Source organism: Typopeltis vanoorti, chromosome 3, assembly GCF_054136105.1.
Source record: "Typopeltis vanoorti isolate ZY-2024b chromosome 3, IOZ_Tvanoo_1.0, whole genome shotgun sequence".
Classification (NCBI taxonomy): Eukaryota; Metazoa; Arthropoda; class Arachnida; order Uropygi; family Thelyphonidae; genus Typopeltis; species Typopeltis vanoorti.
The window spans coordinates 126,551,142-126,576,364 of NC_143551.1; the positions used below are offsets into that span (position 1 = coordinate 126,551,142).

Sequence of the window (25,223 nt, forward strand, 5' to 3'; positions counted from 1 at the left end):
AATACATGTTGTCAACACTTGCGTATCTCAGACGGGGCATCTGTTCTGCTGTAGCGTTAGTGTTCCATCACTACAAGCTGTGTAGTGATGGAACAAAAGTGGTATGCCAACATTGTAATGTCCATTTTTCTGTTGCTCATGGAGGCAGAAGCGACATCAACCAACATCTATGTAGCCAGAAACATAAGAATACTGAAAAGACTCTGGCTTCAGTTAAAAACATCAGCACATTTTTGGTGAAATGTGATGGCGATAGTGAAGCGATAAAATTGCAGCAAGTGAAGCTCTTGTTGCTTATCACACTGTGCATCACAGCCAAAGTTCTCGCAGAAATGACTGCTTGTCGACATTAATAAATAAAATTTATGAACTAAAATTTTCTTTAGCAAGTACCAAATCAGAAGCAATAATTACTGTTTTATCACATACATGTTAGGCGAAGTAACTGAGGATAAAACGAAAAGGCATTACAGTCAGTTTAGATGTATCAAACAAAAAAAGACATCAAACTTGTTCCAATCGTTGTGCAGTACTTTTTGCTGCATTGTGGTGGCAAAAACTTGAAACTGAACTGAAGAGGCAGATTATTGGTTGTGGGGCCCACATTATACACAATTGTCTCCAGTGTGCTCTCGACTGTTTGCCAACTGATATTGAATGTTTTGCAGTTTATTTACTTATTTATTCTTATGGCTACATGAAACTGGAAAGGGAAAAACACAATCACAATTTCCAGAAACAAATGATGAAAATCTTAACATATAAAAGTTCATTACATAAAAGGCACAACCTGCTTACAAAGTCTTTCTTTTTTTTTAAAAAAAAAAAAAATATAAAGCAAAAGTAACTTGTCATAATTAAGCCAGGGATAATTATCGTCCTGCTGCACCAAGTATGACAAGACAGCATGTTCTCATAACACTTCACAACATAAAAGTGGCTGTATCCGGGGTTTAAGTAGAGAGCAGTTGTGTCTTGTGTGAGAAAACTTGATCCATTAGAGGAGGCCCATTTCACACTGTATCATCATCTTCGAACATGAGGAGTTCTGCTGATACTACTGACAAGGACTATGAGAGTGACTACTAGAATAACATCTTCATGGTGAGACGGGACCGTGATCTTCTGTTTCCTCCATAATCACCACCACCACCATACCAACTACAGGTCAAGGTCCAGGCTGGAAAGTCAATTCAAGGCCCCATCCGTCACCTTGTGGATGTCCTGCAGGCCATCACCGTGAAATTGGCGGCTTGGGCAGTCGTTCACAATATGAGTAATCGTCTGAGCCACGGGAGAACAATCACAATAAGGGTGATCTGACAGCCCCCATTTATGTAGAAGATAGCCACATCTGCCCTGACTAGTTCTGATCCTGTTTATGGATGACCAAATCTTCCTAGGAAGACCAAAACCAGGCTGCAGAGCACAGGGATCTTCTACCAGGAAGCTGTTTGTTGGGAGATTGTTGGACCAGTATTCTCTCCATATGTCAGATATTGATAACAGTGCAGCTGAAGAGAGTTCGTCCATGGACCAGAGAGGCTTTCTAGATTTTAGGCGAAGACTAGGTGGATTTATGAGAGTCTGGTGTAAGGGTAGGAGTTGGTTGCTCATTGCTTTATTGAATTCCTTAATCGAGGCTTGTCTTCTCCGTATGTGTGGTGGAGCAATGTTAGATAGAACAGGCAGCCAGGAGAGAGGGGTGCTTCTCACTGTCCCACTAATTGTACGCATGGTAGAGTTCAGCTGGGTGTCAATAATGTTAGTGTGTACTTCTTTCCCAGACAGAGGCACAATATTCTGCTGCAGAGAATGCGAGGGCTAGTGCAGACGATTATCAATTAGTGTTTACCAATTGATATTGAATGTTTTGCAGTGAAAGTATACAAATACTTCAATATATACACAGAGTTGAAGAACTGAAAAACTTTTGTGAATTTGCAAGAAACAATCATGCTAAACTGTTAGAACATGGAAATACAATATTTTGTCCTTCGATCCATCAGTTAACAGAATTTTAAGCACGTTTGATGGGTTTCATTCTTATTTTCTTTCTCAAGAAAAATGCCCTGTTATGTTGCGAAAATTGTTTGATGATCCCTGTCAAGTTATGGTTGCAAGAATAAAAAAAAAAACATTGACACTGAAAAAGAGGAAAGATTAAGAAGAAGAAGAAAATCTCATAAGTCCATTCTTCCTCAGCATATAATTGAGATGAAACAAAGGATCCTGTATTCAAAGAAGTTGTTTTAAATACGAACATTTAAAGAAAAGCTCTGAGTCAACTCAAGTGAAATTAGGATGACTGTCTCTCCTTACAGAAAGTTTGGGAAATTTTAATTCTTAGTAATGTTATTAATTTAATCCTGTCGTGCTGCACCAATTGTATTTAGATACAATCCTGCCAACTTACAACATTTAATACAAATATCTTTTTCCCTCTCTAATTAAACAGATTCTATCTCCTGACCTACATATTTGGTGTTTATTTTAAGTTTGTTCCTTAGGCATTAAAAATAAATTTTGTAATAATTTATTTTGTTTTTATATATATTATACAATATATATACTACTATATATATATATATATATATATTATATATATAGTATAATATATTATATACTATATATATAATATATTATACTATATATACTGTAATCTGAGTAGATAATGATATACTGTAATCTACTCAGATTACAGTATATCATAATCCAAATTCTTCATGACTTGCAAATGTGTGAATGATGTCATGATAATCACAAATTAAACAGCAAATACCAATAGTTCTTCTCCACCTAATGTCTATTTCACGTATCAGCATACAAAAAAGTCTACTTCCAACAAGGAAGGTATATACATCTTGCCAATTTTCCTGATATTGGTAAATGAACCAACTGTTTCCATTGGTGATCTTCACCATGAAGCACAAGCTCAATGGCTTCAATGTCATCTATCAATAGCAAAACTATAAGTACTGCTGCTATACTCTTCTTACAATGGAATATTATTTTGAAAAACAAAATCTTATCAGCATAATGATATCCACATATACCTTCAGTTCTAATTGCAATAATGAAACTAACAAATAACATTTGTCCTATATATGGAAGGTCTGAACAAATTATGAAAAGATGTTTAAAAAACAAATTTGAATGTCTTTACGTTGTCATCACAACCTTACAGTAACCTTAAATATATTTAACCTACAAGTTTAAATTAGTCAGATTTTCAACCATCTAGCTCCCAAATGCTACAATGAACATTAAATCTACTACTGTATCTGTTTGTACCTTTAGAATTTATCTATATCACTGATGATGGACAGTTTCTCTGTGAAATACCAGATGATTTCCCACTGTCAATAAACTTTTTAATACACGTACACGTTCTCTTTAAAACTGTGTATATCACAAGTACCTCTGAAGCTATGATATCCACTCAGAGAAACTAATCTATTAATATATATATATATATAATATCAAACATATAAAATAGGTAATATAATATAAAACATTTTGGTGACTAGTGGTGTGCTATAAGGTTCAGTGCTGGGACCACTACTGTTTAATTTGTAGATAAGTAATATATGAAATAACCTGAAAGGAAATATTCAGTTGTTTGTTGATGACGTGAAATTAGGTAGAGTAATATTTAATCAAGGCAATGTGTAGAGCTTGCAGGATGATTTAAATAGGCTATCAAGATGGATAAACATAATGGGTATCAGTTTAATGTGGAGAAATGTAAAGTTGTACATTTTGGGATAAATAACTTACAAGCTATGTACCACATTGATAGAGACAGAGAGTTAAAGTTCAGAGGATATTTTGCTAGGGTAGCTCATAAGATTAATTGGCTATTGAAGAATACACTAACAAGCAGAGATAAGGATGTTAATTCTCTTTATAAGATCTTAATACGATCACTGAATTACTGTGCTCAGGTCGAGTCTCCTGGGTTTCTTGGGGATGAGGAAGCAGTAGAGACGATTTTGAGCCAAGTGACGAAGATGGCGAGTGGTCTGTGGAATGTCCCCTATGAGGATAGATTGAGGGTGTGTGGATTGTAGAAGTTGGTTGATAGAAGAAAAAGAGGAGATATGATAGAAACATTTAAGTGGCTTAAAGGATTTTATAGGATTCATGAAGGGGAAACGTTTCAACACTTGGCTACAGGAGCAAGAACAACGGGACATCCTTGGAAGTTGAATAAAGGTGTGGTTAGTAGGAGTGTGAGGACTAAAGATTATTATTATTATGTATTAGATTTTTTGCTTGGAGAGTTGTGAATGAGTGGAATGGGTTTACCAGAATCAGTTGTGAGTGCTTTGTCTGCTAATGGGTTCAAGGAGAAGTATGATAAATTGTGTGAATAGTTAGGGTCTCCCACAATGTCTTTGGACTCCATGGAGGTGTCTGTACAATAATAATAATATATAATATAACATATAACATGAGAGGTTGCTTAGTCTATAGTACCTTAGTATCATGGATAAACATGTCTGTGCAGTTAGCCTACTGGCTTTGTGCTTCGCAACCATATGCCTGGGGAAGGAGTGTCCTCAGTTCGATTCCCATCGACGACGTGAGGAGCTTAAGGATCTTCCTCGGCCATTGCTAAGTTAGCTGGTCTTGGGCGTGAACAGCAGGGTTTTTTCTGCCAGTTTATCTGGGTTTGGTTTTTCATCCCGCAAGCAGACAAACCGGCACCATGAACAACATGGATCTACAGTCATAAATACATACCCCCACCCCCCCACGAGAGGGCTCAACTCGCCCCAATATGGACACGAGAGAAAAGAGAGGAAACTCCATATGAATAAATAATAAATAAATGGATAAACAAAGCAGAAACTTGTTAACACTGGATTTGGAGATTTACAGATTGTATTCTTTATGAAATGCATGACTAGTCCAGAAGCAGTAAAAGGAAGGAATGAAAGACTTTAAATGTGTAGAAAGACTTACGTGTTCGTCGTACATGTTGTTTATTTTTTGACAGTATATATTAGAACACAGAATAATAAGTAAATAATTATTTATTGACTTATTGCTGATATTTCGCTGGTGTTATAACTAGCATCTTCAGAGCACAAAAAGTTTGTCACAATACGCGAGACTATAACAATATGGTGTAATCAATGGACTAGTTAAACAAAATTGTAGCAGCAACACAAAGACTAAAGTCCTAATTTGGCACCCTCTATCTGAAAAAAAAAAAAAAACAAGTGCAGCTACCACACAAGACTAAAGTCATAAAAAAAGAGAAAAAAAGCCAGTACTAGTTTTTTCTTAAGATGACTGTCTCCCATTTAGGCAAATTTATATAGCCATATTTGTTAAGATTTGGAGTGCGTTTGTTTCAGGGCTTCTGTTGCCTCTAAGAACAATCTCTCTGACTTTAAGAGCTTCTGTGCAGTACTTTTGTTTTCTTCCAGTTGATCCTGTGACATTGGAAACATTCTTAGCGCATTTAAATAGCCAACATCCAAAAATCCACTTTACAATGGAACTGGAAGCTAATAACTGCCTGCCCTTCCTAGATACATTTATCACACATCTTCCAGATGGTTCCTTTTCATTTTCAGTTTTAAGAAAACCCATACATACAGAGAGATATTTACACAAACAATCACACCATCACCCTTCTCAACAGTATGGTATTTTAAAAACGCTAACCCACAGAGCGAGAGCAATCTGTTCCAATGACAATGCTCTTGCTGCTGAGCTGGCTCACTTATGCCACACCTTCATGGCCAATGGCTATAATCCCCATAAGATAAACAAAATATTAAACGCTCCTAAGAAATCCTTCCCACTATCCAGCACAGAGAACTACAACAAAACAGTCACCATCCCATATATTAAAGGCACATCCGAAAAGATTTCTAGAATTCTTAATAAACATGAACTACGCACCGTATTCAGACCGTGTGTCAAATTAGCAACTCTTATCCGTTCACCCAAGGACAGTATTCCTCCTTTATCACATCTAGGAGTCTACGAAGTACCCTGCTCATGTAATCAAGCCTAATATGGTCAAACAGGAAGAACTATGAACATCTGCATCAGTGAACATAAAGTTTGTTTTTAGCTAAAGAAAATCAAAAAGAGGAGATTCTATGACTTAATATATCAGAGAAAACAAATACAGTAAAACCCCAAAATTACGCGGTAGATGGGACCAATAAAAAGCGTGTAAGTCGAATTCACGTAACTTGGGGTATAATTTTGCATGTAATTTATATATACAAACATACAAAATATTAGTTAATTGGGACAAAAGGTTTACAAAAACACCTATTTTTTTAAGAAATATAATCATAATTGTAGTTTTTCATACATAAAAAACAGAAAGTTATTTCGATGTTGATGGTTTCATAAAATCTAATAGATTCGTCTGACAGCATAATGTCTTTTTCTTGTCACGCAGAATTTCTTCGTAGCAAGCCAATGTTTTTTTATTCCTTGCCTTGTTAGAATCTATGTACTCCAAAATCTGTAAATCTTTCTTAATTAAGCTGAGACTTTCTGTTAATTTTGCAATTGTCATGTGCTTTTCTGGTAGAACTGGATTTGAGGTTTCAGTCTCTTCAGTAGTGCTTTGCTCACGCATCTCTATGAGCTCGTCAATTTTAAGCTCCTTGTTATGTGAGTCTAACAGCTCGCTGACATCTTCACTGTCGACTTCTAAATCTAATTGCCTAGCAAGGTTGACAACTTCTTCTTCTATTGCCTCAGCAACTTGATCAGTTTCTGGCGACATTTCCATTTCGAATTCAAAAAAGTATGGACAAAGTTTTTTCCAGACACCATTGAAGATTTTTTTTGGGAAATTTCACCCCAAGAATCTGCAATAATCCTTACAGCATCTAAAACATTAAACTGTTTCCAAAACTCTTTAACAGACAGTTGCTCATTTTGCCTCATAGCTTCATTCAGACTTGCAAATGAACGGCATGTGTAGTACACTTTGAATGTTTTGATAACTCTTTGGTCCATCGGTTGAAGTAAGCTGGTTGTATTTGGAGGCAAGAAAACAACTTTTACACGTGGATCAAAATCAATTAAAGTTGCAGGATGGTGACCAAGTGCATTATCAATAATATGCATAACTTTAAACGGAATTTTTTTAAACTGTCAATAACGTTCAACTTCAGGTATGAAGTGGTAACCAAACCAGTCTTCAAAAATAGAAGCTGTCACCCAAGCTTTAGAATTTGACTTCCAAATCACTGGCAAGCCAGCTTTAGATTTTTTTTAGAACTCTTGGATTTTCGGAGCGATAAATTAAGAGAGGTTTTAACTTGCAATCACCAGCTACATTTCCACCAAGCATTACTCTCAACCGATCTTTGGAAGCCTTAAAGCCAGGAAATGTTTCTTCTTTGCATGCGACGAAAGTTCTCTTAGGCATCTTTTTCCAGAACAAGCCAGTCTCGTCTACATTAAATATGGTTTGACTGCTATAGCTACTTTCCTCGATGATAGCCTTAAGTGTTTCAGGAAAAGAAACCGTAGCCTCTTTATCAGTGCTTGCTGTCTCTCCGCTCTCCACGATGCTGTGCCAGTTACAGAGATTTTTAAATCGGTTGAACCAACCCGAAGTTTTCTTCTTTGGCCGCTTCTCCAGCTTCTACTTTTAGCCTCTCAAAAATCAGCTTGGCTACATATTGTCATTTGATCAACTGGACAATTTTTTACTCTCACTTGATTATCACACCATAATTTAAGCATCACTTCCATCTCACCAATAATCCCATGACGTTTACGAATTATGCTTGAATTCAATGATTGGGCATTTTTCACAGCAGCGAGAATTCTTTCTTTATCTTTTATGATTGTTCTTACTGTGGATTCTTGTAGATCGAACTTCTTTGCTAGCTCACAAATTTTCATTCCGCCTACAAAATCCTTAATAATTTGAGTTTTTTTCCAAAGTCAATGTTTTTCTCTTCTTGCTAACTTTAGAAGAATCAGACTTGCTTCGTTTGGACGACATTATTATTTTTTATGTGATAAAATTTTTATCAAGAACATAACATTAAACAATCGCAAGGTTTGTAGACTATAAAAATCGTGTATGAATGGAGACCACACGAAACATGTCAGTGCTTGTTCACATCATGTGCGACACTGGCGAATTGTGGCCAGCACCGGAAAGATATGACTAGTGGTGAGGTGTGAAGCGGGACGGGAATTCGTACATATAGGAAACAGCGTAACTCCGGATTCAAGTAAGTCGGGGTATTACTGTACATAAATTCTACCTTTAAGATTATAAAAACCAAAGAGTACTTAATGAAAACTGAGACAGCCAGTGAATGAAGAGGCTGAAATTTGAATTTCTCTGAGGAAGAGTATGTTTTAAAGACTGAAGATAGTTCTGCCCTCAACAAAGTTCATTTCTGAGACCAAGTATATTTGCACAGTAAATCTTGAAAGATGCGAGGTTTTTCTTTATCTGCATGTAACCTTTGCATGACTTTTTATGATTATTATTTACATTGATTTGAAACTTATACAGTAATGGATATTTTAGTAAATCCCATACATGGATGGAGAATGTCACCCAAATGTTCTGTAAATCGTGGGATTAGGAGTGCCATCACATATCGTTAACAAGGTTCCATCTGGACATACCTGGCAGAACAATAGCAGCAAGATTTGTTAGCAACTGGAAATTCTGCTAAAGCATCATTATTAGATTCAGTTCAGTATATTAGTTAACAGTTAGTCTTAAAAATAATTGTTTTAAAGGTGTAAAACCTTAAAAAGAAGAAATGCTAGGTCTCTGTATGATGCCTGGCATAATTTTGCAAACCTTATTCACATCGCATGGTGGAAAAAACAGCATGAAAGTAAAAGGGATGGGCTTTTCTCTGGAATGCACCCCCCCCCCACATCAAGCTTACAGTAAAGCAAAGTGGCAGTATTACAGCAGAAGTTTGATATTTCCTCTAAGAGATGTGGATGGTGTGCCTCAACCTCTGCTTTCATTCGAAGTATACCATACTTCGGTATACTTCAATATGGAATCCACTGAATCACTGTGGTGGTCAAAATATCAATTCTATTAGTTTTTGAGTCTTCTATAGTTCCAGACTCTCTCTCTCTCTCTCTCTCTCTCTGAACTATCTCAAGAAAAATATCTTGAGTTTGTAAAAATTTTAAAAAAAAAGTTACTTAGGTGGAAGTAAATTTAACAGATGTAAAATTTTTGCCTAAGTATCAAAGGCATCCTCAATACATTAAAAATGGAACATAAAATGCAATTAAAGAATTAATTTTAAACATACCACTACAGCATAAATAAGTAAGACAGCAGATGGTCAATAAATTCCTAAAAGAAAAAAACCTGTTTTTTTTTTATGTGGATGACATATTTCCCGTATATAACCACACAGAGCCAGAACTCCATTCATTTTTACAAAAAAAAAAAAAAAAAAAAAAAAAAGCAACTATCTACATTCCCAAATTAAATTCACATGAGAAAAAGAAAGAAAGAGGAACTTCCTTTCTGGACGTTCATATCCAATGGATCCCAGATGGATCACTTTCTATTTCAGTCTAAAGAAAATGAATCTTTACAGAATGCTGTATTCACAATATATGCACAACACCCATCTCAGAAATACAGCATCATAAAATCCTTAGTGACTAGAGCACAACAAGATTTGTTTCTCTGAGGGACTGATCAAACAAGAATTGGAAAGGAACCATCAAACAGATCTACTAAATGAATACAACCCAAAAACAACACAAAAATTAGTTAACAACACTCCAAGACAACATTCAAGAGAAGTAGAATAGAACCCCACAGGATTTCCCATACCTTGCATTAAAGGCATCTCTGAATGATTAGTAAAGATTATGAAAAAATACCAACTTATCACTACCTTCAAACCCATTAATCCAATTCATAATTGTTACCCTCTTTCCAAAAACAAACTCTCAAGAATGATGCTACGTGGAATATATGGAGTACCATGTTCATGTCTACAATTCTATGAGCAAACAGGAGAACAAGTCAATAAACATACTTCAGCTCATCAAACTGCAAATCTAGCCTGGCACGTGTGCAACTGAAAATGCAAAGCACAAGAAGATCCAGTGGGAAAAGACATAAGTACTGCACAGATCTATGTACAGAAATGGTTATTCAAAGAAAGTACCGAAGTGCTACTTCACTGACCAAACCTTAATCATAACTGCCTTAGCATTCCAAAAGTTTGGGAAATTGTTACATTTAGTTGTGTTAAATAGATTGTATTCTATATAATTAACTTAATTATCATTTTTTTCCCAACAGTTTTTAAATTAACAAACGTATAACTATATGTACAGATAGATTCACAGTTGGCAGAAGTGCTATACTGTTCTATTGTCCAAATTCCTTACTGCTGTTCTCCAGTCGATGACATCCTTGATATGCAAGACAAAATCTTGATAAAATAAATATAATTTTCTACTGTGGCATTTGTAATCATTTAATAACTCATTTTTGCTGATTCCAATGGCATGAGATCAAACAGAAATATCTAAGTGGAGCTTAATATGGATGACTTCAAATATCTTGGCTCCATGATGCACTAGTCCAGCCAGTGTAAAGTGGACATAGTGTTTCGAATAAGGCACGAGCAGCTATTAGAACCATGAATGGTATTTTATGGAGTCATGAGATCAAGGAAAAACTAAGATGCTGTATTATGTGATTATAGAGAATATAATGACTTATGGAAGTAAGTGTTGAACACTCATAGGACACAAGTAAAAGTTGTGGAAATGGATTACTTTAGATGAAGTATAAGAGCTACCCATATGAAATGCCTGAGAAATAGATATAGATGAAAGTTGAGCAGCCTGTTATGGAGAGGATAGAGGCACGTGCTTTGAAGTGGCATGGACACATCCAGAGAATGACAGAAGAATGATGACCTTTGAGAATTATGAACTGGTCACCCCTCCCCCAGAAGGAGAAAAAGAAGAAGACCAAGGAGCACCTGGAAAGGAACCATCATTAAGGCTCCTCATCACCCCCCCAGGAAGAGACAACTGCCATATGTGAGTACACTTCAGTTCATTGATATAACTTACAAATAAAACATTGTGTTTTGGCAAAGTAACCTGAAATAAAACAGTCTTGCAACTACTTGATAATTAAATCAAAAGTATAAAAAACTGAAAGTTTCAACGCAGTTCACAAGCATAATAGTATGCTTGTGAACTGCATAAGCATAATAGTATGGATACCTAAAAATACACCAAAAGCTTACTAATGGTGTGATCAGCAGTTCAACAATGGCTACTTAAAGTTAGGCATGATTGTTATGCTATGACTGGCTTCATTAGGAGATAACAATACATGGTGATCTGGAGCTATATTCTTGATCATTTCATTTTCAGCTCATCAGCAGGTGCTAAACTACTGATCAAAGTGCAGACCTGAATGATTGTTTCTTGAGATTGAAAATTTTCCAAACAACAGAAGTGGGTGGGATGAAAGAAGATGAAGACATGTCAGTTCTGTAAGTTTGAAGCTGAAGAATAAATGGATGCTGACCAGCAGCTATTTGTATTCTTAGAGCACCAACTATATGAACAAGATGGGGAGAATGATGTGAGAAGTTCAGCAGAACAATGTCTATGGAAATACAAAAAAGAAATAAGGCAGATGTTTATGACAGAGCAGGTAGAGTGAATCTGTGAAAGAGAGAGTATCAATTTATTGGAATGCCCTTTTCTGGATTAGCAGCATGCAATCTCAGAGAGTTTTATGTGCACCATCCTAAATGTGTGAGCAGTGGATTCCAAGTTTGGGCAGATTTCAAAATTTATAGTGTGAGCAGTTGCACAGGTGAAAAGTAGCATCTTGAATGGAAAAGTATACCAAGGTTCTTAAAAGATGAAGATGATATGGGTGAAATGTACTGGTACAAAGGAGAGGGATGTGTTATCTATGAGTGCTATCTATCAAACTGTGCTAATAAGAAGTTAATCGGGTGATATCAGCGCCCTCTAACGACATAATGCCAAAACACCGTATTGCTGTGTTCTTTAACAATCTCTGTGTTAAATTATGTGCTATATAATCAGCTTCAGGAGGGAAATCTGATGACTAAACTTCTCTACAAAAGAATAACAGATTTTACAGATCAGGCAGAAAGACGAAAAATGATTTATTCGGTCTCCTAAGATCTCATGCAAATTCAGATAACATATAATTTTTTTTTTTAAATTCAATTGTTTAATTCATTTTTAATTCAATTGTTTAATGTAGTACTATTCTACATACTCAGAAGATGAGGAAGAAATGCTCCTTGTATCAAGTGGAAGTTCAGAATTTAAAGGTTCTGACTCAGGAATAGGAGAAGTACTGCAAAAAGAATTGGTGTATTGCCGTTTCTGTATAACATGTGGGTTTTCAACCTCTGAAGGAATTGTCAAGCACATTACATCCAGGGTCGTCTGGAGATCATCAAGATCAATATCTGAACCTGGCTGTTCCAGGCAAGATATAACCTCTCCTATAAAAGAAATTAAATTCAAAAGTCAAAAATTATTCAAAATTACATAAATAATATGACATTTACATCTATCTACTTGAACATTATCCTTTGCAATATTCAAAGTTCATTTAATTAAATTCATTAATAAAGTTTCACCTTAAGTAACTTCTGTTGATACTTGTAGTCTAACAGTTTGCATTATAGTGAGGGTATATGATTACTAATGTGGGAACAAGATAGGCAGACCACAATTAGCCACTGCATTCATATATAAAAGATGGTGCCAAGCAGCCTGGTGGTTGCGTGGGAGGTAGTTGAGCAATTATATCTATTAAATGCAGAGTTGCATGTTAAAATTCTGCAAGACCATAAAAATAAAATATAGTGCTACTTAAAGGCCAATGTATTGTTAACGTTCAAGTTATATAAATATAATCCTGAATTTGGGCTTCACAATATTATCATCATGTTAACCATTCTGGCATAAAAATATGAAACTAAAGTTTGGTTTCATTAATAGAAAATACAGAGGCTCTTCTATTAAATTTTGGAATATTCCACTCCATGAAAGATACTTAACACATTAGCTCTCATCATTATTGGAGTCAGAAGTTAAGCATTATAAAACCTCTAAAGCATGGAAGTGAATTCAGTATACATGATCTTCATATTATACTTAGAGGTGGTGGCATGCAATAATTAAAGAAGTTGCAAGTGAAAAAAAAAAAATCATTTTCCTTCACACCCTAAAATTACAAACACATGAAATAAGACATTGGAAAGTGCATCCCTATGAGGCAAAAATCTTTCAATGATCAGAAATAAGAAAATCTTTTCCTTGAAGCTGTTCAAGGAAAAGATGATCTTTTTCCTTGTAGACTTTTACTAGAAATGGCTTTTAATTTTTACTGTTCAAATAAAAATTGAAGGAGCATGTTGAATGAGCTATATGTGACAGTTGACAACAAATGTTGATAACAAAACGCCCACCCAAGGGGCGTTTTATTTCCCACAATGTCTTTTGATTCCATGGAGGCCTGAATAATAATAATAATAATGTGTTTTGGTTAAAGGAATGTCATAACTACCACATTGCAGAGTCACTGCATGTAAACTTATCAGTGCTACTAGACAAACGATCTTAACTGAACCACTGAAGACTGTATCTTGCTGAAGCAGTGAATGTATGTCCAACATTCTTGTCATGTGTGAGGAACCGTTATTCCTCACAAAGTATACAAATTGCCAGTTTCCCAAAGGTTATAGAAAAGGTTCTAGAACCAACAAAAGAGGAAAGAACTTAGAAGACAGTCTTGCTTCACTCCTTTTTGAATTTTGACCAGGTTCAATATAAACCTTTGTGTATGAGGCAGGTAATCATATTAGCATAAGCTTCTTTGGGATAGGCAAAAGACTGCACTCTGTCAAACTGTGAGGATGTAGAACAGAAAAGGGTGTCCAGACATTGTCAAATGCTCAAACCAGATTTACCAAGAGCGTCATCATTTGATGTGCATTCACACTCACCAGGTAAAGTAATTGCATAGTGAGAACAGATTAAACTCTTCTGATCAATCTGAAACTCCAATATATTTGTGTTATGTATTTCATTCGTACTGAGATTGATTGATCAGAGATTTATTGGTGCAAGGACAGCAAAGGTCATAGTTCATCAAACCAAAGGTTACAGCAGTATTCATGGTAATAATGAAAATAAATAAAGAAAGAAATAATTAGTAAAAATCACATTACATACTAAAAGCAAAATTTAAAAAAAAAAATTAAATTAAGAAATCAATATCTAGCAAATCTAGCATATTGTTTTAGCAATGTGCTAGCCTTTTATAATAAAGTTACAAGAACATTAGATGAGGGAAAGGCATATACTGCAATTTTCTTAGACTTAGCGAAGGCGTTTGACAGAGTGCCACATGATAAGCTGATATTTAAGTTGCATCAAATGGGTCTGGATGTCAGATTGGTCAACTGGATTCAGGATTGGCTGTCTGATAGGTATCAGAGAGTTGTGTATGGTGGCGCAGTTTCAAGGAGGCAGAGGGTTACAAGTGGGGTCCCACAGGGCTCAGTACTGGGACCTGTATTGTTCAACCTTTATAACAATGATATTGTCAATGGATTGCAAGGGGACACTCAGTTGTTTGCAGATGATGCAGATCTGCAGTCCACATTCCCTCAGATCGGCTGAGGGAATGTGGACTGCAGAGTTTGGTGGATAGAAGAAGGAGAGGTGATATGATTGAGACTTTTAAACTGTTGAGAGGTGGTTACAGGGTTGACAACTTTCGCTTGGTTGAACAGCGGGAAGGAGTGATTACAAGGGGCCATCCCTGGAAGTTACGAAAGGAAACTGTGAGCAAGGGGGTGAGGAGTAGTTTCTTTGCGTGGAGGGTGGTTGAACCGTGGAATGCATTGCCTGATGGAGTGGTGAGAGCAAGAACGGTCAATGAGTTGTATGATAGACTTTGTGTTTCTTAAGGGGGACCTCCCCTCGATGAATCTTGACAGGCTTTATGTTCTTAGGAAGGACCTCCCACGATGAGTCTTTTGACTCCATGGAGGCCTGAATAATAATAATAATAATAATAATAATAATAATAATAATAGTATCTATATATATAAAGAGAACTTGTAATCAAATGTGTTTGCATAAATTAATTTTTTTAACAAGTTAAAAACTTCATGCAATTTTTCCAAGTCTGCTAAGATATGCCTGAGTGTAAACGGCTAAGCCACATTAATAAAATATTCATTCCTTTCTCGAGCAAAGTGATGGCATTCCACCAAAACACAATGAATGGCGAGATGCATGTTGCACCATTCATACATAGGTAGCTCATCCCCCCCCCCCCAGTAAATACGAATGTGTAAGACAACAACTATGCAGAGCCTAACTCCTTCAAAAACTTCCTTTCCTTTGTTTCTATGTTGACTTGACTGCCAATGTTATATTTTATTATTATATGACATCTCTAAGAGGTCAAAGGACTTCTTGCTGAGATCACTGGCTTAGTCTCATGCAATTTGTTCGTCAGTGCTTCCTGCTATGACTACTGTCATTGGATAAATGGCTCTGCTCTTATAAAATGTATGTAGTTAGTATAAGGACTGCCCTTGAAAATGCACATGCTAATCTAGAAGCTGTATCTACAGTATCAATTCACTTAATTCCAATGTAGCTAGGAATCAAGCATTTGAACAATTCTAGAACTTGGCAAAGTATGGATGTAGATTATACACAAGAGACAAGATAGTCCATGAAGAACTCGCTGTGTAAACTATATACTTTAGGTAGTGGTTTTCTTCTATATACATAAGCTGAATTGGATGCAAGTCTGCTGCAATCGAATGGGATATGAAAACGTCAGGAAGCGAAGCAAAGCAGAAAGAAATTCTTTGCTTCGTAGTACCAGACAAGCCTTGCATTTACCATTTTCTCCAATATCTCACAAAAGGTCAGAGCAACGGATCGATTATTGTACTTGTGTTGGATCCTTTCCTGGTTTTGGAATGGCAATGACAATTGACTCATGCTGAGCACCCAGAAACCCTTCCTCTGTAAGTATTCTACTGTATAGTATGAGAAGAAGATAGCAGATGCTTTATCTTCTCAGAACAGAAGTCATCAGGCACCACTGCATTGGGGTGAGAGCGAATAACAGTCCTTGCTCTTTTTATTTCCTCCTTAACGAATGGCTGATTGTATGGCTCCATTACATTTATAGAAAATGTTTAACCACTGTTTCTCTTGTACTTCCATAATAAAATTTCAGGAAGATATGAAACTGTTGCTGAGATTATAACACCCCCCCCCCATTGTGTCAGTATTGAATTTGAGTTCAGCAACAAACAAAACATCTTCATTGATAGCTGCTTGACTGACTGATTCACCATTAAATTGTGCAAGACAGGAAAAAGTATTCCCATGGCCTTGAGTTCAGCAACAAACAACACATCCGTTATGATCTAAGGTAGATGGTGCATTCTTTATTAACCCTTCATTTTCCAGAATTTATCCCATACAAATTTTACACTGGTGGTTTCATTAATAAAAGAAGTAAATTAGATCCGAAATTGATTTTGACTCTGACATCTAATATAGCATGCTATAGCCTGAGTTTGTTTGAAAGCACTGAAACTTGATGTGATAGGGTATCTACAAAATATACCCCATTCTCTATCCCAATGTCTTGCTGCTTGGCACTCAGAGCTCTTTGATACAGTGCACATTGAGATACTAACAGAAATGCAGTTGTCACTTTATTGAGAGTTGACTGACTGCTTTAGCGTTAAATTTTGAAAGATGGGAAAAAGTATTCTAGTAAGTCTGATCCAGTTACCAGATTATCATCTGTGTAGGAAAACATAGTTCCTGTGAGGATACAGTGCAAATAAAAGAGGATAGATGTTCTCTTTAACATCCCACATGAGCATGGTAAAATGGCAGGGGGAGAAAGCGTTAAGATCTGTTGTAAAATACAAGTGGTCAGGCATATGGAAAAAAGTATACGGACTATTATTAAGAAGGGAGAGGAGATGAATTTCGAGCAATCACTCGATACAATCTCTTCCATTTGTGCCAGCACTACTACCCCAACAGAGTGTTGTACCCATTAAAGTCATCATTATCATCATCAAATTCCTGACATTTACCCTCAAGGGGAGTACAGGATATGATAGTACTACTACATGAAAAATTTACATCATTACTAACTTCCTATCTACAATTCTCCTCCAAATCAATCTGTTACCTGTGTTAACACTCCAATATTATCTCCAGATCTTCTTTTTCCATCTTCTAAGGCACTTTTTTACCGTGTCAATACACCTATATCTTGGTCTTCCTCTGGGTCTTTTTCCTGCCAACCTGGCAGAGAACATTTGTTTTGCTAATCTATCCTCTCCCATTCTGTTTAAATGAACATACCACCTCAGATTAACTCTGCTAATGCATTCCTGGATGCTGACAATGTCAAGTTCTTTCCTAATATCCTCATTTTTAATATGATATTGCCATTGATGCCATCTGTTTCACGCCTCTAATCTTTATTAGGACTCTTATATCTGGGGTCTCTAGTCTTTGGTGAATTGTTTTACTTCCGACCCAGCTCTCAGATCCATAAGTTAAAACTGGTTTGAACACTGTCTTGTATACAGCTAATTTAGTGTTCCGACTAATTTCTCTCTTATTCCACATGAATTTATTCAATTGACTCCCTACCATATCAGCTTTGTTGACTGTTGTCTATTTCCATATTTAATTCACCATCTTCAATAAAAAATCGTGACCAAGTAGCTGAAATGTTTTACTTGTTCTACAGTTTCTCCTTTCACCATGCAGTTGATATTTTCAATGTTTCTATCTATTTTCATTGTCTTGTTATTGCTGACCTTCATTCCATATCTATTACAACAGCTATTCAATTTAGTCAGGGAATCTTGCAGACTTGTAGCATATTTAGAAGTATAACATCATCTGCATAAAGCAAAGAACTGACATTTAACATCTCCAAATTTGATATCAGGTTTAAAACCACTTTTCTTCATAATGTGATCCATATAGATAATGAATAACAGAGGGGATAATGTACATCCTTCTCTTACACCAGATTTAACATTAAACCATCTTCCTGTACTTCCTTCAGTTCTAACTACTGACTTACAACTCAAATAAAGACTAAGTATTGCCTGATGTAATGCTCCACTGACACCACAGAACTGTAGTGTTTTGAATAGCTTCTCTCTTGCCACCTTGTCATATGCCTTTTCTAGATCAACAAAACTTAAATAAAGATCTTTGTTATATTCCCAAGATTTATCAACTATTTGTCAGAAAGTGAAAATCTGATCCTGACAGCCTCTATTTGGCCTGAATCCAGCTTGTTTTTCACCATGCTTTTCTTCCACAATTCTTCTCAACCGTTTTTCAAGTACACTTGCATAGATCTTGCCAGGAATACTCAGTACGGAGATACCTCTGTAATTCTCACATTCAGCTTTATTTTGTTTTTTTATATATGGGTACTATGAGAACTCTACTCCAATCATTGGGAATTCGTCCCTCTGTCAAGGCTTTCTAAACTATGCAGTGCAGCCACTGTAAGACTTTTATACTACCATACTTCAACATTTCTGGTCGAATATCATCTACTCCTGCTGCCTTTCCACATTTCAAGCCTTTGATGGCTTTTTCTACTTCAAGTATGGATATGTATTCCTGACTGCAAGCCTGGTCAGTGTTTTTTACCACTGTGCTGTCATCACTGTTTGTTTCATTTAGCAGTTTTTCAAAGTAATTACTCCATACTTCAAGGATATCTTTTTCTCCAGTTTTCATATCATCTTTCTCATCTCTAATTCCTTTTACAGCACTCTTTCTTCCATTTCTGAGCTTCTTCAACAATCTTCAGAATATCTTGCCACCTTGATATTTATTTTCTATGTTCTTACCAAAGTCTTCCCATGACTTTTGTTTAGCTAGTTTTACACAGTATGTAGGTTTCATACATTTGTCTGTGTATTCTCTACGAGCACAAGCTGACTTATTTGCCATGAACTTTTGATATGCTTTCTTCTTTTTCTTCACTGCCTCCTTAACTTCCTCTGTCCAGTATGGAGTTCTGATATTTCCATTCTTGCAGACAAGATCACCACATGCCTCTCTGGCTAAATCAATCAATGTTTTCTTCAGGGCTTGCCAATGAATCTCCATGGTTTGGTTCCTGTTCTCAAACTCTTATTTTTTTTATTCAATAATGTTTGTGTATTTTAGTCTACAGTTCACATCTGAGAACTGCTCGCTTTAAATTCATCCATAAGAAGTATGGGCTAAGGTAGTTGCAATTGCAAGTTATCAAGATGTATTTCATTTAACTCAAAACCTGGCAGTAAATAAATAGAAGATACTCTAATAAAAAAATCCCACAGATAGGCAAATCGCTACTGCTTCTAGAACAGTATTAAGTTGAACATGATGGAAAGTGTGACTGCCCACTAGGAGTTATTCTACCATGGGCAGGATCATCTCCCATTCTGTCCTAACAGCAGTGAATTTCGTAAGGGTCCTCATGGGGTTTTAAATACATTTCCTGCAGACAGAAACAGCAAGGCTGGTGTTTTGCAGCAAAATCTTGATATCATCAATATAAAGGCAAAACCCACAAAGTTCCATTGTAAAAATTTTCTGTTGTTTTGGCTTTGTAGACATGTCCGATTTCCAAGATATTGAGCACTTACTTTTATCAGGCTTTGATTACAGAAGTATGGGTTGCTCATGTCAATCTCTTCTTCTGGAAAAAATATTTAACACATCATCTGATATCTGATGATCAATTGGTGAATTTAGTTTACATTCAGTGAATATAGAATAATCAATTTTTTATATTGGGGTGGCTGTTTGTTTATATTTCAGTAATATTCTTTCCATAATTTTCTTCGCAAGCAATCATCAATTGTTCCATCAACTGGTATCATAAAAATCCCAGGCATCGTGGAGTTATGAGACCCAGGATTTGTATTGTAACAAAAATAGGAAGAATAAAATTGATTGGAGGGTGCTAGCATCATCCTAAGAAGCACTCATCATATATATCTTGTTCAATCTAACAGATAAGTTAGGTGTTGACAGTTAATCATGACTTATTTTAATGGTATTAACAACACCAAACGATATTTGGTGTTGTTAATGAAAAGATGTTTTATTAACTTGCTTATATTTTGCTGAATTTCAAATCAGCATCATTAGAGTACAACACAGCTTTATATGTGACAGTAAGTGACAATATAATTGTAATGTACAAAAGATCTAAAATCCTATTTTGGCACCCTCTAATGTTGTAAAAAAAAAAGAAAAAAAATTACAGCAATGTGGGAGTTGATCTTAAGATAAGTCTCCCAATTTTTTGGCAAACCATACTAAGATATTACTTTTTTTTCATCTAATCCAGTGTGAAGTATGGTCTGCCAGTCCTGACTTGCCATAATAATGGTAGCAAATGTATTTTTTATATTGTTACAGGCAGATGTTAAGAGATCTTCCTGTCTGTCCATAGTAGGCCAAGTCACAATCACAAGGAACTTCATACACTCCAGGGTGTGCTAGAGGGTGAAGTTTATCCTTAGGTGAGATTTGTGATAGATGAACTGGAGACACTCAATATATTGAAAAATACCAATGGAAATACAGCAGTGGGTCTGGATGGTATGTCAGCTCATTTGCTATGAGAACTTGCAAGAGAACTGGCAATGCCCCTAATGAAGTTGTATAATTATGTCTTAGCTCTGGAAAGGTTCCAAGTGAATAGAAAGAGGGCAAGATACTTCCATTGCATAAAGTTTCTCCAGGATAAGTAGCAAATTAAAAACCAATTAATATCTCTGGAGGTTCAAGTATTGGAAAAGGTAATTAGAGTAAAATTCAGGAATGGGTGGATAGCAATATGATACTCTAAGGTGGGCAGCATGGCTTTGTGAAAGGTAGATCCTGCCTCAGTAATTTATTCACATTTCATAATAAGGTGGCAGTGGAATTGGATAAAGGAAATGGCTAGACTATGATACTGCTGGACTTTGAATGCCATTTGACAAAATACTACATGGAAAACTATTACATAAGTTGGAGCAAATGGAAATGGATATGAGGCTGGGGGCATGGGTAAGGGGATGGCTGACACACAGACAGACATCAGAGGGTGGTATATAGTGGAGTGGAATCAAGTTGAATGAGGGTGATGAGTGGAGTGTCCCAGGGCTCTGTACTAAGACCAGTACTGTTTAATTTGTACATTTATGGTAAAGCAGAAGATCTGATGGGTGAATATTCAGTAATTTTCTGATGATGAAAAACTAGAGAGGGCAATAGTTGGTAAAGATAATGCTCACATCTTACAGGATGATTTAAAGAAATTGGCAGTATAGGCAAAGGATAATGGTTGTCAATTGAATGTTAAAAAATGTAACGCAATGCACTTCAGGATGAAAAGATTACGTACTCTGTATCATATTGATGGTAATAGATTACAGGTAATCGATGAGACTGGGAATGATAGTGGATAGAGATTTGAAATTTAGTATAACTTAGAGGATTGATTACTTGGATGTTGAAGAACACATTGACAAATAAAGATAGCAAGGTTATCCCTCTTTATAAGGCCTATGATTTAGCTACATGTTGACTACGGTGCACAGATTTGATCACCTGCATTTCTTGGGGATTGGAAAGTGGCGGAGAGGATTCAGAGATGAGTGACCAAGCTGGTGATAGGTCTGTGGAATGTTTGCTATGAGGATAGACTGAGGGTGTGGGGGTTGCAGTGCAGGTATATGATAGAAACTTAAGTTACTAAAGGAATTTTATAAGACTGACACAGAAGAAACTTTAAACAAATTGGGAGTAAGAGGTAAACAAGGGTCACACTTGGAAGTTGTCTAAGAGTGTGCAGACAAGGTTCCTTACTTGAAGAGTGGTGAATGAGTAGAATGGATTGCCAAAGGTGATTGTGAGCACTCTAACAGTGAATAAGTTTAAGAGATATATGACAGGTATTGTCTGTATAATGTGAGTCTCCCATGATGTGTCTTTTGACTTCATGGAGATACCCACCTAAATAATAGTAATAAAAATAATAAAATCCCAGGCCTCATTAAGATCTACTCTGAAAGAGTTTCTCCTGTGGAGCAACTAAGTTATTCCAAACAGAAGTCATGTTTCCATAACCAAGTAGCAAAATCATGTATTACCATATTTTTTACAATATACCAAGATCCCAATAGTAAGTTTGTTTCAATAAGTTAGGAAATAATATTATATTCTTGTTTTCATCCTTATTTTATACACATAGAAGGAAACAAAAGCTTGCACATGATATTTTCATAACCATGTTACTTGTATGTAGAGGGCAGTTAGCCTCACATCCAATTGCTCAATGTTGGATAAAATGCAGATGAAAACAGAAAGGGTAAGTTCTTTTATGCATAACATACTTTGAACCCCCGTGTAAAAACCAACTGTTTTCCCTCACTGGGGAAAAAACTTGCTACAACTTAATTCCCTTTTTTTTTAAAAGATTTAATTTAATTAAAATTAAGAATTCTAATTAAATAACTGGAGTCATAAGGTATTATCAAAAGATTGTCATGTACTGAGATCAAGATTTTTCTTATCTCTTGTTCTTCCCTGTGATTCCCTTACATTAAAAATTATTAATCTTGATTTCTCGAAAACCCAGACTGCATGTTGCTTTTGACCAGTATAATAAAACCTTGTAAAAGCCAATGCTCTGTAACCAGTTACAAAAAAAGAGAATATAAGCTGTCCAAGATATACTGAAAGCAAAATGAAAACATATTTCAAACTAAAAAAAATTTTGTTTAGTGAGATGAACTTCTCATTTTTAAAGAAAGAGAATGGTTCAATCAGAAATTTGCAGTTTCAACATTATCTGAAACACATGCTATTTCAGTTTTTAATTACTGTGGCTAAATATAGCCACTGCATAATCTTTCAGAGATTGTGAAAGCTAATCTTCCAGATTATGCTGTAAGCCCTGAATGTGTGTGTGTGTGTGTGTGAGAGAGAGAGAGAGAGAATAATGTTGCCACTGCATAATCTTTCAGAGATTGTGAAAGCTAATCTTCCAGATTATGCCATAAGCCCTGAATGTGTGTGAGAGAGAGAGAAAGAGAGACATCTTGTCTTTCATCAAATAAGAGAATTCCATATATGATTGCGTTAAAAGTTATTATCTTCTAATTAAAGATTTACTCAGAGCTACCATTATTTTTTTGGAAACACTGGGAAACATTCTATTGATACTTAACTGTCCTCTAATGAGAAGACAATGACCTTTCAACAATCTAAAATTTAGCAGGATAATAAAATAATAATCACTTAATAGCTGTCAGCTGAAAATGGATTTAAAACTCACCAAGACATGTTGGTAATGAGCCTAAAGAGCAACTCCCAATGCTCTTTTTAGTTTTAACAGAGCAGGCAAGGTGAATGAATAATGGTGGTATTGTCTGTGGAGATACAGCATCATCATCATCATCTTCATCAAGAGAAGGTAGAGAAGAATGTGTATCCATATTGCTGATAGATGGACTGGACAAATTTTTAATTTCAATTTCTGGTTCACTGGCAGTCAAAATTTTATCAGAAGACTTGGCAAATGCTATTTTAGAAAATTATATAATAAAATGATTATAAACAGAAAAAATCCAATTTTTAACAGTGACTAAAGAAATCTACTGCTTTTATACACTAGATATTTATACAATTAATAATGGTGCTTTTTTTAATCAAGTAAAAATTAACAAAAATGTAAATATCATAGAAATAACATCACAATAATGGATATGTCATGTTTCTAATTTCACTTTTTTTTAATAAATAAAAAAGATTTTCCACACCATTGTGTATGCGATATCCGTTTTCCGGGATATTGCTCGTGCACTGCTGGTACCCTGCACATTCGTCATCTCCTGTTCCACAATAGCAGTTGCAACTTGTTAGTGATTAATTGGTTTGCGTCCCCTGCCTACCTGCACTGCTAGAGTTCCAGTAGTTTCAAATCGCCGAATTAGTTTTTGTAAGTTTGTTATGCTAATCGGTCCTTTTCATAAATTTTCCATATGCCGAAAATCACTGGCATTATTGTTCCGCTGATAATAGAGTTTGACTAACAAAGCACGCTCACGTAAGGTAAGAGGCATCGAAAAGCAGTTCGTCTACGAATGATAAGAAATCTCACAGGCTTTCCTTTTATTGCATGATTGCTCACAAGAAACGTGATAATGCAAATTAGTGCATTTTATTCAGTAAACAGCGCCAAAATTTCCCCTGTTGGCGACTTTTGGTACTATTTTTTTTCGTTAAATCGAATCCCCATGTTCCACTGTGTACGTCTAACACATAACTTGCTAGAGGGCTCTGAACACGACATTATTTTATAATCACCCAGTATATTAGAAAACAATAATTAAGAAGAATGTTATATTTTCATTATTAAAAGGTGTACATATGTGAATCATCATTAATGAGCCATGTGAGAATGGGAAATAAGGGAGAGAAAGAAGAGTTGCCAATATAAAACTTTCATTACTGCCAAAGGAATTATTAATAATTTATATTTGTGATATTATATGCGTGTATCCTATAAGTTGCAGGGATGGAGGAAATAACATGTGATCCTATCAACTCTAGATATGCATATATGCATTTATGATGGTATAATTAAAAAAATTATGAGGAGAGCAAAAGAGATTTGTTTATGAACTATGAATAACTAACCAACAATAAGCAGTGGCTGTATACATTTGTTAGCTCATTAAATAAATATAGGAAGGGGGGGGGCTAATTCAATGAACTAATAATGCTGATCAGGGTGATTCATACAAGAATCACAGGAACATGTGTGGGTTGATGAAGCAGTAAATCATCTTGTACAATTTGTTGTGCTTATATTCATTTCTACATTTTATTTATATCTAGCTTTGTTTTCTAAAAATTTCCTCGTATTCACTGATGACCAGTAGAGAATTTTTTTAAATAATTTCTGATCATCATCATTAGAATTATCCACCCTTTCACGAATCTTAAGTACATTACATAACTTTTGTTTTTCTTTTTTGTCAATGGCTCTGTCTTACGAAAAATAAATATTTCACATATTCTAGTATTTTGTTGGTGTTCAA

General features: G+C 35.6%; 1 protein-coding gene across 1 annotated transcript in view; it reads right to left on the bottom strand.

The window, feature by feature from the left end:
• The window catches only part of LOC150108543 (KICSTOR complex protein SZT2-like), a 1,022,772-nt gene that overhangs the window by 572,927 nt on the left and 424,622 nt on the right, over positions 1–25,223 (bottom strand). The window contains exons 27-28 of the mRNA XM_090390485.1: positions 23,456–23,701; positions 12,299–12,530 (exon numbers count right to left, since the gene is read on the bottom strand). Coding sequence (XP_090246611.1) covers positions 12,299–12,530; positions 23,456–23,701 — 478 coding nt within the window. The remainder of the gene's footprint in view (positions 1–12,298; positions 12,531–23,455; positions 23,702–25,223) is intronic.